General features: G+C 38.7%; 2 protein-coding genes across 2 annotated transcripts in view; one reads left to right on the top strand and one right to left on the bottom strand.

The window, feature by feature from the left end:
* Positions 1–198: 198 nt before the first annotated feature.
* Positions 199–2,285, bottom strand: LOC127803273 (uncharacterized). Its single transcript, XM_052339378.1, has 5 exons — positions 1,915–2,285; positions 1,530–1,804; positions 1,343–1,436; positions 1,109–1,220; positions 199–817 (listed from the first exon to the last, which is right to left on the bottom strand). Exons 1-5 carry the CDS (start codon positions 2,048–2,050, stop codon positions 661–663), a joined length of 774 nt encoding a protein of 257 aa, XP_052195338.1. The 5' UTR covers positions 2,051–2,285; the 3' UTR covers positions 199–660.
* Positions 2,286–7,224: 4,939 nt separating this feature from the next.
* Positions 7,225–11,830, top strand: part of LOC127804887 (uncharacterized) — a 72,807-nt gene continuing 68,201 nt past the window's right edge. Inside the window, exons 1-3 of the mRNA XM_052341971.1 lie at positions 7,225–7,609; positions 7,687–7,796; positions 8,646–8,811. Of these exons, the coding sequence (XP_052197931.1) occupies positions 7,477–7,609; positions 7,687–7,796; positions 8,646–8,811 (409 nt within the window). The 5' untranslated portion in view covers positions 7,225–7,476. The remainder of the gene's footprint in view (positions 7,610–7,686; positions 7,797–8,645; positions 8,812–11,830) is intronic.

The following is an 11,830-nucleotide window of genomic DNA, read 5'->3' as shown; positions in this document are numbered from 1 at the left end:
ACTTGACACGTTACCAGCCATTTGACCAAGCTCCCTTTTAGTTCGCACTCAATCGTTATATTACAGTGGTCTAACCAAAATTTTCAGCTGCAAACTGATCCCCATGACTTCATATTTTATTATAATATAATACATAATCCATTTTTAGATAAGTTTAAATCTTATGTAACGATCCCATCCAAGTAACCAATGAAAACGAAGATGAAAAATTTATTGATGCATAGAAAGAAAGAAACATTAGGTGTATATATATATATATATATATATTTATAAAGCAAAGCAAAGCAGCATGTTGTGTGTCCTCAATTTGGACACGAAGCGCTTTTACTGTCCATGCAAACTCGCCCCCACACTACTACCCCTACATGGCCCCCCCACCCAGCTCCCTTCATTACTGTGTCTTCGATACAAGGACCAAAAACCCTAATAAAAGCAATATTAAACGTATGATATCCACATATAATGAACAATACAGCAAACCAACATTCAGCATTATGGACAAGTTACTCGCTCAGTCGTCCCTCCCTTTCTTCCAAAAGCCGGAAACAACATCCGCTATCTTCATATCCCTGCTCCTGCTGCGACAACATTAATAATGACCAATCCATAAACCCTTTTCAGCGGGAAGTTGACTAGTTGCCAGCACTGACGTAAGCTGTATCAGAAGAATCTAGGGTCCGATGGACGAAGATCGATCTCTTGGGTCCAGGCAGTCCGGTCCTGGGTGTGCAAATACCAGTAGGTCTGAGCCACCGCGTCTGGGTCCACCGTCCACCCTCTTCCGCCGCCCTGCTGCTGCTCCGACGTCAACGCTCCTCTGCAACCAATTCCCTCATTAGCTTCAATACCCATTCATCAATGCAATATTAGTCTTTTAATTTTGCAGTTTTGTTTGCGAGCGTCGACCGGAACAAAGGACAGAATTTGTGAAAAAGAAACATCGAGAGAAAAGTGAGGGTTTGGTATCTTGGGGAATCTTCTTGGAGTTTATCATCAGAACGATAGATGGAATATAGAATATGAAAAGTTGAATAAAATAATAATAAATGCTGATAAAGAAAAAAAAAGGAGAAGAACTGGAACGGAAACTTTGGCAAGTGGAACCAACCTGGGCGAGCCAACGTTGCCGTCGATGACGGCATGTGCCACGTGTACGCCGAGAGGCTGGAACTCCCTCGCCAGGCACTGCGACAATGCTCGCAACGCGAACTTTCCACAGCCTATTATCATGGATGTTACTTGCCAAATTCAAAGTTAGCCCTAATTAAAAGAACAAAAGAAACAAAAAATAAAAAAAAAAACCTATGATTATTAGTGTATGAATCGAGTGAAATTAATTTACACAATTCGGAGTAACCAGCAATGCCGTGGAGAGAAGCGGAGCAGCCGGTGAAGAGTATGGTGCCTCTTCCCCTTTCCACCATGCCCGGGATTACCTTTAGAAAGTGATTCCCAGAAGGATTAGGGATTTGGTTTGGGGGTTGGGGAGGAAGGAAGAAGGAAAGCGAGGAAGAGGCGAGAGGCAGTACCAGTTGGGCGCACTGGAAGGCGCCGACGGAGGAGACGGCTACGGATTTCTGGAAGGTGTCCAGGCGAATGTCAGCGAAGTTGGTAGGGCATGGCTGATTATTATTGGCCACGGTGGGCTGGTACGCATTGTAAACCAGGATTTCCACGAACCCTAGCGAGAGCACCGTCTCGAATGCCTCTCTCACGCTCCTCGAGTCCGAGCAGTCGATTCGGATGGCGAACACCTGCGCCTTCTCCTCCCTCGCTATTTCGTCCGCGAATGTCGAGAGTCTCCCTGCAAGTGACCCGAAAAAAAAATCGAATTATTCAGCCTCTCGATCGATCGATTGATCTAGGGCTACGTATCGAGAGAGAGAGAGAGAGGCGCGGGAGCTAGCGCCGTGCCTAGGTCCCGGGCGAGGATGGCGACGGTATAGCCTTCGCGAGCGAACTTGCGGGCCACTGACAGGCCGAGCCTGGGCCCCACGCCGACGATGGCCGCGATGCCTCGGGGTGAAACGGAGCTCGCAATGCTGCGCATGGTGGCGGAAAAGTTACAGAATACCTAAAATCTATTCAGAGATGAGGGGTGTTAATTAAGCTGAACTTTGTTGTCTTCTTCTTCTTCTTCTTCTTATTGGATAGGAAGCTGCCGGCCGGCGGGGCTGGAGGCGGAGCTGACACGGGGTCGTTGCTGTCCAAGTCGGTGTCGGTCCCTCCTCCTGAGCATCAGGCAGTGAACGTATAACCCCCGCCTTGCCTATTTTTCTCGTTTATAATGCACTTCGTCCACACTCAATAGTATTTCTTCATTCCCCACTGTTCATATGATTATTGCTGACCGTGCCCAAATATTTAATTTTTTAATTTTTTTTTTTTTGTTGTCAAATAGAAATAGATTTTAATATGAATAATGCTATTGATACACCTCTGTGTACACTTTATACTACATAAAAGTGTATTAATGACAAAAATATTTCTCATAAGGCACGTGAAGCGAATGAAGACGAGGGATATTTTAGTCATAATATCTTTTTGTGTAACTTAAAATGTACAAAAATAATATACATTTAGCATGATTGTTTTGATATTGAGACTGAGATCAATTTAGCCAACTTATTAATTATCCATTAAAATTAGGTTTGATGGGCTTCATTTTTAAACAAAGAAAAAAAGAGCTAATGAGAATGTCAGTGAATATACTATTAAATGTATATCTTACGTAAAGAATTGAAGTGAATGGCAAAAGGGCCAAGGCTTGGTATCAATCTGGACTCCAGTTCACTTCTGGTCACAGCACAGGCCTTAATGGCCCAAAAGTAACTGTTGGACTCCGCCGACTGTCTCCGGTGGTTGATATTAAGTAATGTTAAGAGGCATGATGTAATAACAAATGATAGATCAAAATACAATGAGATAAAAAGAAAATTTTATTTTTTACAAGCGTTGTATGTTTTTTAGATTGGCCTTCGGCCTTGGGCTCTGGAAACTAATTGAATCTTGAAATGATTGAGATGGTTCTATTGCTCCAAATCCAATCCAATGTGGCTGGCTGGCTGGCTGCTGTGCTTTTTCTTTGTGCTTTATTTTATGTGCTAATAGCTTTTTTGTTTTAGCCACCGCCCGGAGAGAAAAATGGCTCGGTGGACCACACAGGCAGGCTCAGCCCACCGCCGGCTCTTTAAACCCATCAATAAAAATGGGGGCAAGTTGCAAGCTAGCTTCCATTTTAGACCACAGATTCCAAAGGCTTCCCAAATAAGGGTGTGACCGTTTTTCTTCATACATTTTATTTACAGCCGATTCGTCTCCAAAACAATGTCACGGTCTATTTCTATACGAGAAAAATAATAATATTATAATATCGCCATTAGTGTTGGAGTTGGCGAATACTTCGGGGACACTTGTTTCTCACACGGGGTACGCCCACATGAGTTTAGGGGAACTGAAGTATTACCCAACTAAATGTGATCCCTACGCGTGGGATACGAGAGTTCGGGGGCAGCGCCCCCTACACGGGTGTCCCGCTGCCCGGTCAGCGGGTGGGGGTTCGGGGGCAGCGCTCTCGAAACCTCTACGAGTTTGGACTTTTACGTAAGCTGGCCCGTATGGTTGGACTTAAAAGTTTTTTATATTGTTTTAGGTTTTAGGCCCATTTTTTATGCATATATATTTTCGCTTCTTTTGTTCAATTGTAAGTAGTGGAATCTGCTGTAACCGAAAAATATAGTAAAAAAACTCTTTGCAAGACGTAGCCCTAACTTGGGGTGAACCTGGGTAATCTCGTGTGTCTCTTTTATTTTTCTTGGTTTTTTGTGTGATCGTCTGACTCGGTTGCGATAAATCCCTTCAATTAGAAGAGTAAACCAAAAACAAACAAACAAAGCGCTCTCGTGACACTCTTTCATGTGATGCCAAATTGTTGCATTTCACACACATCGAATAATTCTCTCTCAAGCCCAACTTAAATTACCTTTTCTCACATATATTTTATTTCTCTCATTTAACTCTTCTTATAATTTATGACATGCGATGTTTAATTAACTCTTTCTTTATTTTTTATTTTAACATCACCTTTTTGTCAAAAGAATTATGTTTACATGCTAAAAAAAAATCATAATATCCTAATTAATGTTAAACAATTACATATAATTTTATTCTTAGAAATAAAAATACAAAACCAGCACCGATTTTATTATTAGAAATAAAAATGCTAAAGTCTAAAGTGGGGTTAATTGATAATTTGAGAAGAAGAAATAAAAATAAATGAAAAAATATTTTTAAAATTGGAAACATAAATTAATATAGGTAAATGGACTTGTCAATTGTTTTCATTATTTTTTTAAATCTTTTTAAAATTTCAAAAACATTTTCCCACTTTCTCTTCAAATCATAAATTAATGCCACTTTCCTCTGCTTAAAGCATAGATTTGGTATTTTTATTTTTAATTAATTTATAATAATAGAATTATGTATAATTGTTTAAAATTAATATGCAATTGTGGTCATTTTTTTTTTCTAATATGTAAATTTAGTTTTTTTTTATCAAAAAGATTATTGATAAAAAATTAAAATGATAACATAATATCATGTATTTACATAAAAAATATAAGATGGATGAGATCTAAATTGCACGAAAATGGAAACGGGAGACGTTTTCAATAGGAAACGGAAACACATAAACAATATTTTAAAAAAAAAATAAGAAATGAAAATGCGGGATAAACTGTAAATTTTAAAAATATAATGATTTTTTTATAAATATAATTTTTAATATAAAAAAATATTCAAACATAAATAATAAACATAAATTTTATAATGTATTAGAAATATATATAAATATATATATATGTTGCAAACACTGTTAAGGGAAGGAGAAGGAGAAAAAGAAGAAAGAGAAGGAGAAATCGCTGGGAGAAAGAGAAGAAAAGATGGAAAAAGAAGAAGAAGGGATCAAAAAAGAAATGAGAAAATATGAGAAGAAATCATTGGCAGAAAAAAAGAAAAAATTGCTGGAAAAAGAAGAAAAGAGGAAAAAAATAATGAGGAAGCTGATGCGTGTAACTTATCTGGACGGCAGGAAACGCTTTCTGGTTACGTTTTTTAAATTTTGAAACTACCTATAATTTTTTAAAAATTACACAAACAGCCTGAAAGATGTTTCGGGCTGTTTTTTCCGTTTCTGAGAAAGGAAACGGTTCGAAAACACTGAAACAGTACCTTCGAGCCATTTTCGTGCTTCACATTATGAGATTAAGAGAATATAAATGCTTTACCCACTAACAAATTTTATAAATAATCTTCACAAATTGATAAAATTTAAAATTAGTAAATTTTAATTTATAATAAAATTATAACATAATTTTACCTAAAATGCTCATTATTGTTAATTTTACATAAAGCTATTGTGAATTATTGTTAATTTTGAATAAAAATATTATTAATTTTATATATCACATCAATTTGTGTTGGAGTTGCTTATCAAATTTGTTAATTTTGAACTGTTATTAATTTTAAATAAAATAATTATAAATTTTACATGTCACATTAATTTACAAAATATATTTATTAAATTTATATGTAATAAGTGTAATATTTCCATTTATTGGATGGCGGCCCACGTTCGTAATCAGCAATCATGTTGCGTCGCCCAATAATTGGGGGTCGCCACTTTGCTTTCAGGTAAACGAAGGGGGCCGTGCGAGGAAAGACGGCCCGTCCATACGCCGTTTCATTCACTGCTCGAAACGGAAAGAGGGCCATTCTAAATTTGGGAATATCCATTCATTTATTGTGCACAGACAACGTTCATTGTGCTACACTGTCCTTGATTAAATAATTTAAAGTATCATGCTATTTGTATAGATAGGGTTTTTATAGGTGATTTTAAGGATCAATTTATTTTATTTTATTCTCTTTCAATGATCATTTTACTCATTTCCCTTTTAGCAACCTCTCATCTCTCTCATTTCTCTCGCCGTTAGCCAGGATGCTACATTCTCGTTGCTGCAATTGACCCTCCACTATAAACTCTCTTGTCGCTTTACCTGCTCTCATCATCGCCTTGTCTACTATCGCTATTGCAATCTCGTCATCTCGTTACTACAATCTTGTTGCCTCATTTGGTCATCGCTGCATCCTCCAACAACTGACTCACCTCTTGCCATCACCTCATCGTTGCAACGAACCCTAAGTTCATAATAGCGGTACATAGTTTTATAACATCGGACCATGAGTTCATGGCTTGCGACAATATGCATCTCTTTTAGTTCTCTAACATTTTCATTACATGGGTACATTATTTTATATCATGTGACTAATTGTACAAAATATTTTAATATAAAATAATAATGCCAATAGAGATAGCGGCATGGTGGATGCATATTGTCTTTTATATGGAAAATCTTAAATATAGATGATATTTTAGAGTTTTTAATTAATTTAAAATTAATATATAATAACACGATATGATACTATATAATAATGTGATTTATCTCGAGGCTCTTTTTTTTTGGGGGGGTGAAAACCTAATGAGTCTTTCTATAGGGTTAGACAACCCTACCAAATGCCTCATCAAATGAAGGCAAAATGATGAATTTGCTCCCGCTCACTTTATAAATTTGCATAGCGGGTCACTGTCCCCACGTCTGCTCTTTCCTCTACCTTTCCATGGCTATCATGCCTCATTGCCATTGTCGTCTCGCATTTCCTACAGTTGATGCAGTGATTGTCAGCGAGGCGTGACGACTATGACAACGAAGCGACGGAGGAGAGGCGCGGCGGCGAGGGGCAACCATGGGAAGGGAGGGGAGAGGAGAGAGCAAAAACGAAACAATCCATGAGAGGAAAAGGAGAGAGCAATGTGTGGGGGCAAATTCAATTTTTGCCCCTTTCAATATCTCGATCAGTAAGTTCATCCGATTTTTTAGACTTTTCCAAACTCAATGCCCGAGTAGGGGTGGGGGTGAAAACCCAATACCCATACGGAGGGGGGTGGAGTTCATATATTTGGATTTGATGAAACTGTAAAACAGAACAAATGGCTTTATATCCGGGCCGGGCCAGGCCCGGCCCAGGCAAAGAAAATAAATATGCACTACTGGGAAACTGGGGCTGGTAGTCGGGCCGGCCCATCTGAGAGCAGGACCGGCATCGCAGACTACTCTTTGGAAGTTGGAACCCATTTTTCCGAATCTCCAATTCCAAGCCCGGTTTTGCACCAAGGCTTCGAGCTCGTCTGGTCTTCCTCAGTACAGACTCCATTTTTTCCGTTCTCTTGAAATTCTTCGTCATTTCTCAGATCTCTCGATCTCTCTCCTTCTTTTGAACAACTGCGGTTTTTTTATGGTTAAAGTCAGTTTCTGCCTCGAGCAATGACAGTTCTGGTGGATCTGATCTGATCTCTCGAGATCTATTAGTGGATTTGTCTACGATCGGAATCCGTTTAGGACAATTTGATAGAAATCGATGGAGTGGGCGACGTTGCAGCATCTGGATCTCCGGCATGTTGGCCGCAGCTCGAAGCCCTTTCAGCCTCATGCCGCTTCATTTCACCCCACTCAAGCGATTGTCGGCGTCGCCATCGGAACCTATATCATGGGTACTGATTCTTTTCCCTTCGAAGCACTATTGATTGGTTGAATCGTGCATGATGCTATTGGTGATTCGCGTGTGCAGAATTTGATGCGTATACTGGTAGCAAGATCGCATCTATCGACGTTGGTGCGCCGGTTGTTCGGATGTCCTACATTCCTACGGGTGGTAATGCTGTGGTTGCTATACTCGAGGTTAGCTCCCTTGATTAACTTCGTCTAGAAGTTTCATTTTGATGATTCTCGGGGTAACATCGCTGGCATTTGGGTATCTTTAATGATAAGATATTTGTAATATAATATCTTCATGGTTAATTAGGGAATGCTCTCCCAGTGGTTTCTTTTACAAATCTACTTTATTAAGATTAGGGACAACACGAGTTTGCTGTTCTGCGTTTTTTGGAGATATCTAAATGATTATTTTATCGCCATACAATTTAATTATTCCCTGTTGAAAGTGGACCAAGTTGCCAAGCTCAAGATATGTGCTGAATTAGATTTTAAGAATTTAAAATTTTAACCCTACTTTCCTTCAGCTTGCAAAATTGGGATTTAAGATCCTATTCTGCCAAGTCATTTAAGAGGTCACAGGAGTGGCCTGTGTAACTATTGTGGGGGTGGAGAACCCTCATTGATTAGGCTATAAATTACAATAATCTAAATTATTGTCAGAAAACAAATAATAAACTAAACCCTAAACGTGTCACCATGTTCATTGCTCTGTTAATATGATTATGTTTCCCATCAGCAGAATTTCAAAATTTTGTCATCCCCTACAACAACATATCAAACCTCTACTGACTATGTGGAGTCAGCTACATGTATTCTAAATTTTCATTTATTTCATCTTCTCTTCATTAAAATTCAAATTTCTATTAATATTATTATTAAGTGTTTTTAGTTAGTTTCTCCTGCTGTCCCTTTTCTACAATTTTGCTTGATGCAATATTTCTGCCCCTGATCATCTTGTGGGTCATGTTCTGTGTTTCCAGTGAATTGGTGAAACTCTTTTCTGTAAATGTTTTTCTGCTTGTCTTTTTGTAGGATTGTACAATTCGATCATGTGATTTTGACAGTGAGCAAACATGCGTGTTGCATTCACCTGAAAAGAGGATGGAACAAATTTCATCTGATACAGAAGTCCATCTTGCTTTGACCCCTCTACAACCCATAGTTTTTTTTGGCTTCCATCGCAGGATGAGTGTTACAGGTTTTCTTTTTTACTCTCCCTCTCTCTCGTGCTCTATGTGTGCACACTATTTAACTTTCTTTTCTTTTTCTTTTTTCTCCTTCCTTTTGTTTTCAAGTTATTTGTAATTCTTGAAAGCGGGAAGCACGTGATTGTCATTGTTGCTTTTCTATTTAAAGTAGTATTAACACAGAGAAGATACATTGGTTACTCCACCAATGGAAGTGTAAAAGGACAGAAATCAAACCAGAATGGCACATGGATTAATCTAAGCCTTGATTTCACGTTTTTCTATATTACAAGACTTCAAGGGCATATATGGATGTGGAATGGGAAGACTGTCACGTGGCATGAAGCCACCTGAATGTTAGAAACATAGACATTCCAAGAGTGAAACATGAAGGCTACATAGATGCATTTCTTGTTGTAGAAATTGAATAAAGGAATGGAATAATCATTCATGCACAGCATAGGGAGAATATATACTACCGTATATTAGACTCCCATCATTGATAGAAGTCTATCTACTTTACAACATATCTTAGGCTTATTTAAAATACAAACTATCTAGCTCTAAAATTTAGGAATTCAACTAACAACTAGATAAGATAAATAGAGTTATCTTCTTCTAAGAATTCTGATCCTTATTCGACACTGCACAATTGCTTTTAATCCCATTATCCATATTTCAAAACCTGCCTAATATCTCGCCTAATAGCTTCCAATCCTTCTTGATTTCCACACTCTCCCTCAAACTGGGTTGAAGATATTATTCAAGTCAAGCTTGTAACTCAATTCATCAAATATTCTTCTAGATAGAGCTTTAGTGAGTACATCGGCCACTTGGTTACTAGTAGGGGTATAGATTAGCTTGAATACTCCTTCTTCCGGTTTTTCCTTGATAAAGTGCCCATCAATCTCCACATGTTTAGTCCGGTCATGATGAACCGGATTTTTAGCAATGCTGATAGTCAATTGGTTGTCACATAATACCAGTACTGGTTTTGTTATGTTTATTTGCAGCTCTTGAAGTAATATTTTCATCCATATTCCTTCACAAAATCCATGAGCCATAGCTTTAAATTCGGCCTCTGCACTGCTTCTAGATACAACCTATTGCTTCTTGCTGTGCCAAGTCACTAGATTTCCCCATACAAATAAACAATACCTTGAAGTTGACCTTCTATCTAAAATTGAACCTGTCCAATCAGCATCTGTATAGACTTTGACCCCTCGATTTGCTGTTTTTTTGAACATTAATCCCTTGCCTGAAGTTGATTTTAAGTACCTTAGGATGCGATAAACTGCTTCCAAGTGCTCTTCCTTGGGATCGTTCATGAATTGACTTACAATACTCACAAAAAACCCTATATCCGGCCTTGTATGTGATAGGTATATAAGCTTTCCCACTAACCTTTGATACCTTCTTTTGTCAACTAGATTACTCTCTTTGCCAATGTCCAATTTTGCCGTAGATCCCATAGGCATCTCTACTGGTTTGCAATCCAATATTCCTGTTTCCTTAAGAAGATCCAGGATATACTTCATTTGTGTGACTAAAATTCTCTCTTTGGACCTTTCAACTTCCATGCCTAAGAAGTATCTTAGACTTCCTAGGTCTTTGATCTCAAATTCTCTTTCAAGTACTTCTTTAAGGCTTTTGATTTCTATAATATCATCCACATATACAAGAAGGATAGTTAATTTACCTTTCAAGGACCGTTTGATGAATAAAGTATGGTCAGCTTGGCATTGATTATATCCATGCTTCTTGACTGCCCTTGTAAATCTCTCAAACCAGGCTCTTGGGAATTGTTTAAGCCCATAAAGAGATATCTTTAGCTTGCAAACCTTGTTCTTTGTAAGTTTAGGCTCAAATCCATGGGGAATCTCCATGTAAACTTCATCTTCTAGATCTCCATTTAAGAAAGCATTCTTCACATCTAATTGGTGTAGAGGCCAATCCAAATTTGCTGCTAGGGACAATAGAACTCTTATGGTATTTAACTTTGCCACAAGAGCAAATGTTTCTTAGTAGTCAATACAATAACCTTGGGTGAAGCCCTTTGCCACTAACTAGGTCTTGAATCTGTCAATCTCTCTATCCTCCTTATATTTTATTGTAAAAACCCATTTACAGTCCACAGGGTTTTTTTCGGGACGTAAATTAGTGATATTCCATGTTTCATTCTTTTCCAAAGCCTTGATTTCCTCAAGAACAACCTCCTTCCATCTAGGGTATTAAAGAGCCTCTTGAATATTATTAGGAACCTACATTTTGTCCACATTTGAAACAAACATACTGAATTTTGGTGAGAGACCCTCGTATGAGATATAATTTTGTATAGGATGTTTTGTGCATGTTCTCACACCCTTCCTTAAGGCAATAGGCCAATGTAAATCCTCATCATCAATAGACACAGTACCAGTATTCTCACTAGCTGTATTTCTTTCTCTTTCTATCGGTGATTTTGGTTCAGCCTCTTGAACAGTCCCGAGGCATGTTTGAGCCTCATTTGCCTTAGGTTTAAACTGTCTTCATAAACCTACAGTTCTGTGACAGTAGGAGCAGGAGCAGGAGCAAGAGCAGAAAATTCCTTGGCAGGGGAAGGAGGATAGCTAGTAGAGGTGTTAGACTCAAGTTCCTCGGTCTCCTCAAGTTGTTGGCTGTTAATAGAATCCCAAAACTGATATTCTAAGGAAGTATCTTGAGTGTTCTCCCCCTGACTATCAGTTTTGTGATAATAGGGTTGATTATCAATAAAGGTGACATCCATGGTAGTGTTCTAAAAATCGACCTAGCCGACTGCCTAAGCATCGGTGAGGCGCTAGGCGGCCCCTGGTCGCCCTGAATATGGCTTAGTTGGCCCCTTTAGGCGCCAGCTCGATTAATCGAGTGACGGCAGCGCCTAGGCGACGCCTAGCCGCCTGGGACGCCTAATTTTTGGGTTTAAATCTTACCCTTCGTCGATTTCGAAGCCTCTCTTACTCCTCTCAGCCCAAGGCTGCCGTTGCCTCAACGCCTTTGGTACCTCCTTGT

Source organism: Diospyros lotus, chromosome 6 (genome assembly GCF_014633365.1).
Source record: "Diospyros lotus cultivar Yz01 chromosome 6, ASM1463336v1, whole genome shotgun sequence".
Taxonomy (NCBI): domain Eukaryota; kingdom Viridiplantae; phylum Streptophyta; class Magnoliopsida; order Ericales; family Ebenaceae; genus Diospyros; species Diospyros lotus.
The sequence above is the reverse complement of the archived record's forward strand: the minus strand, read 5'-3'. Positions and strand labels throughout refer to the sequence as shown.

Excerpts from the sequence above, each read along its gene's own strand:
- LOC127803273 (XM_052339378.1), bottom strand. The coding sequence starts at position 2,050 with ATGCGCAGCATTGCGAGCTCCGTTTCACCCCGAGGCATCGCGGCCATC. Across the intron at positions 1,805-1,914 it reads CATCCTCGCCCGGGACCTAG|GGAGACTCTCGACATTCGCG; the intron begins GCACGGCGCTAG and ends GGTCACTTGCAG. Across the intron at positions 1,437-1,529 it reads CCTTCCAGTGCGCCCAACTG|GTAATCCCGGGCATGGTGGA; the intron begins GTACTGCCTCTC and ends CACTTTCTAAAG.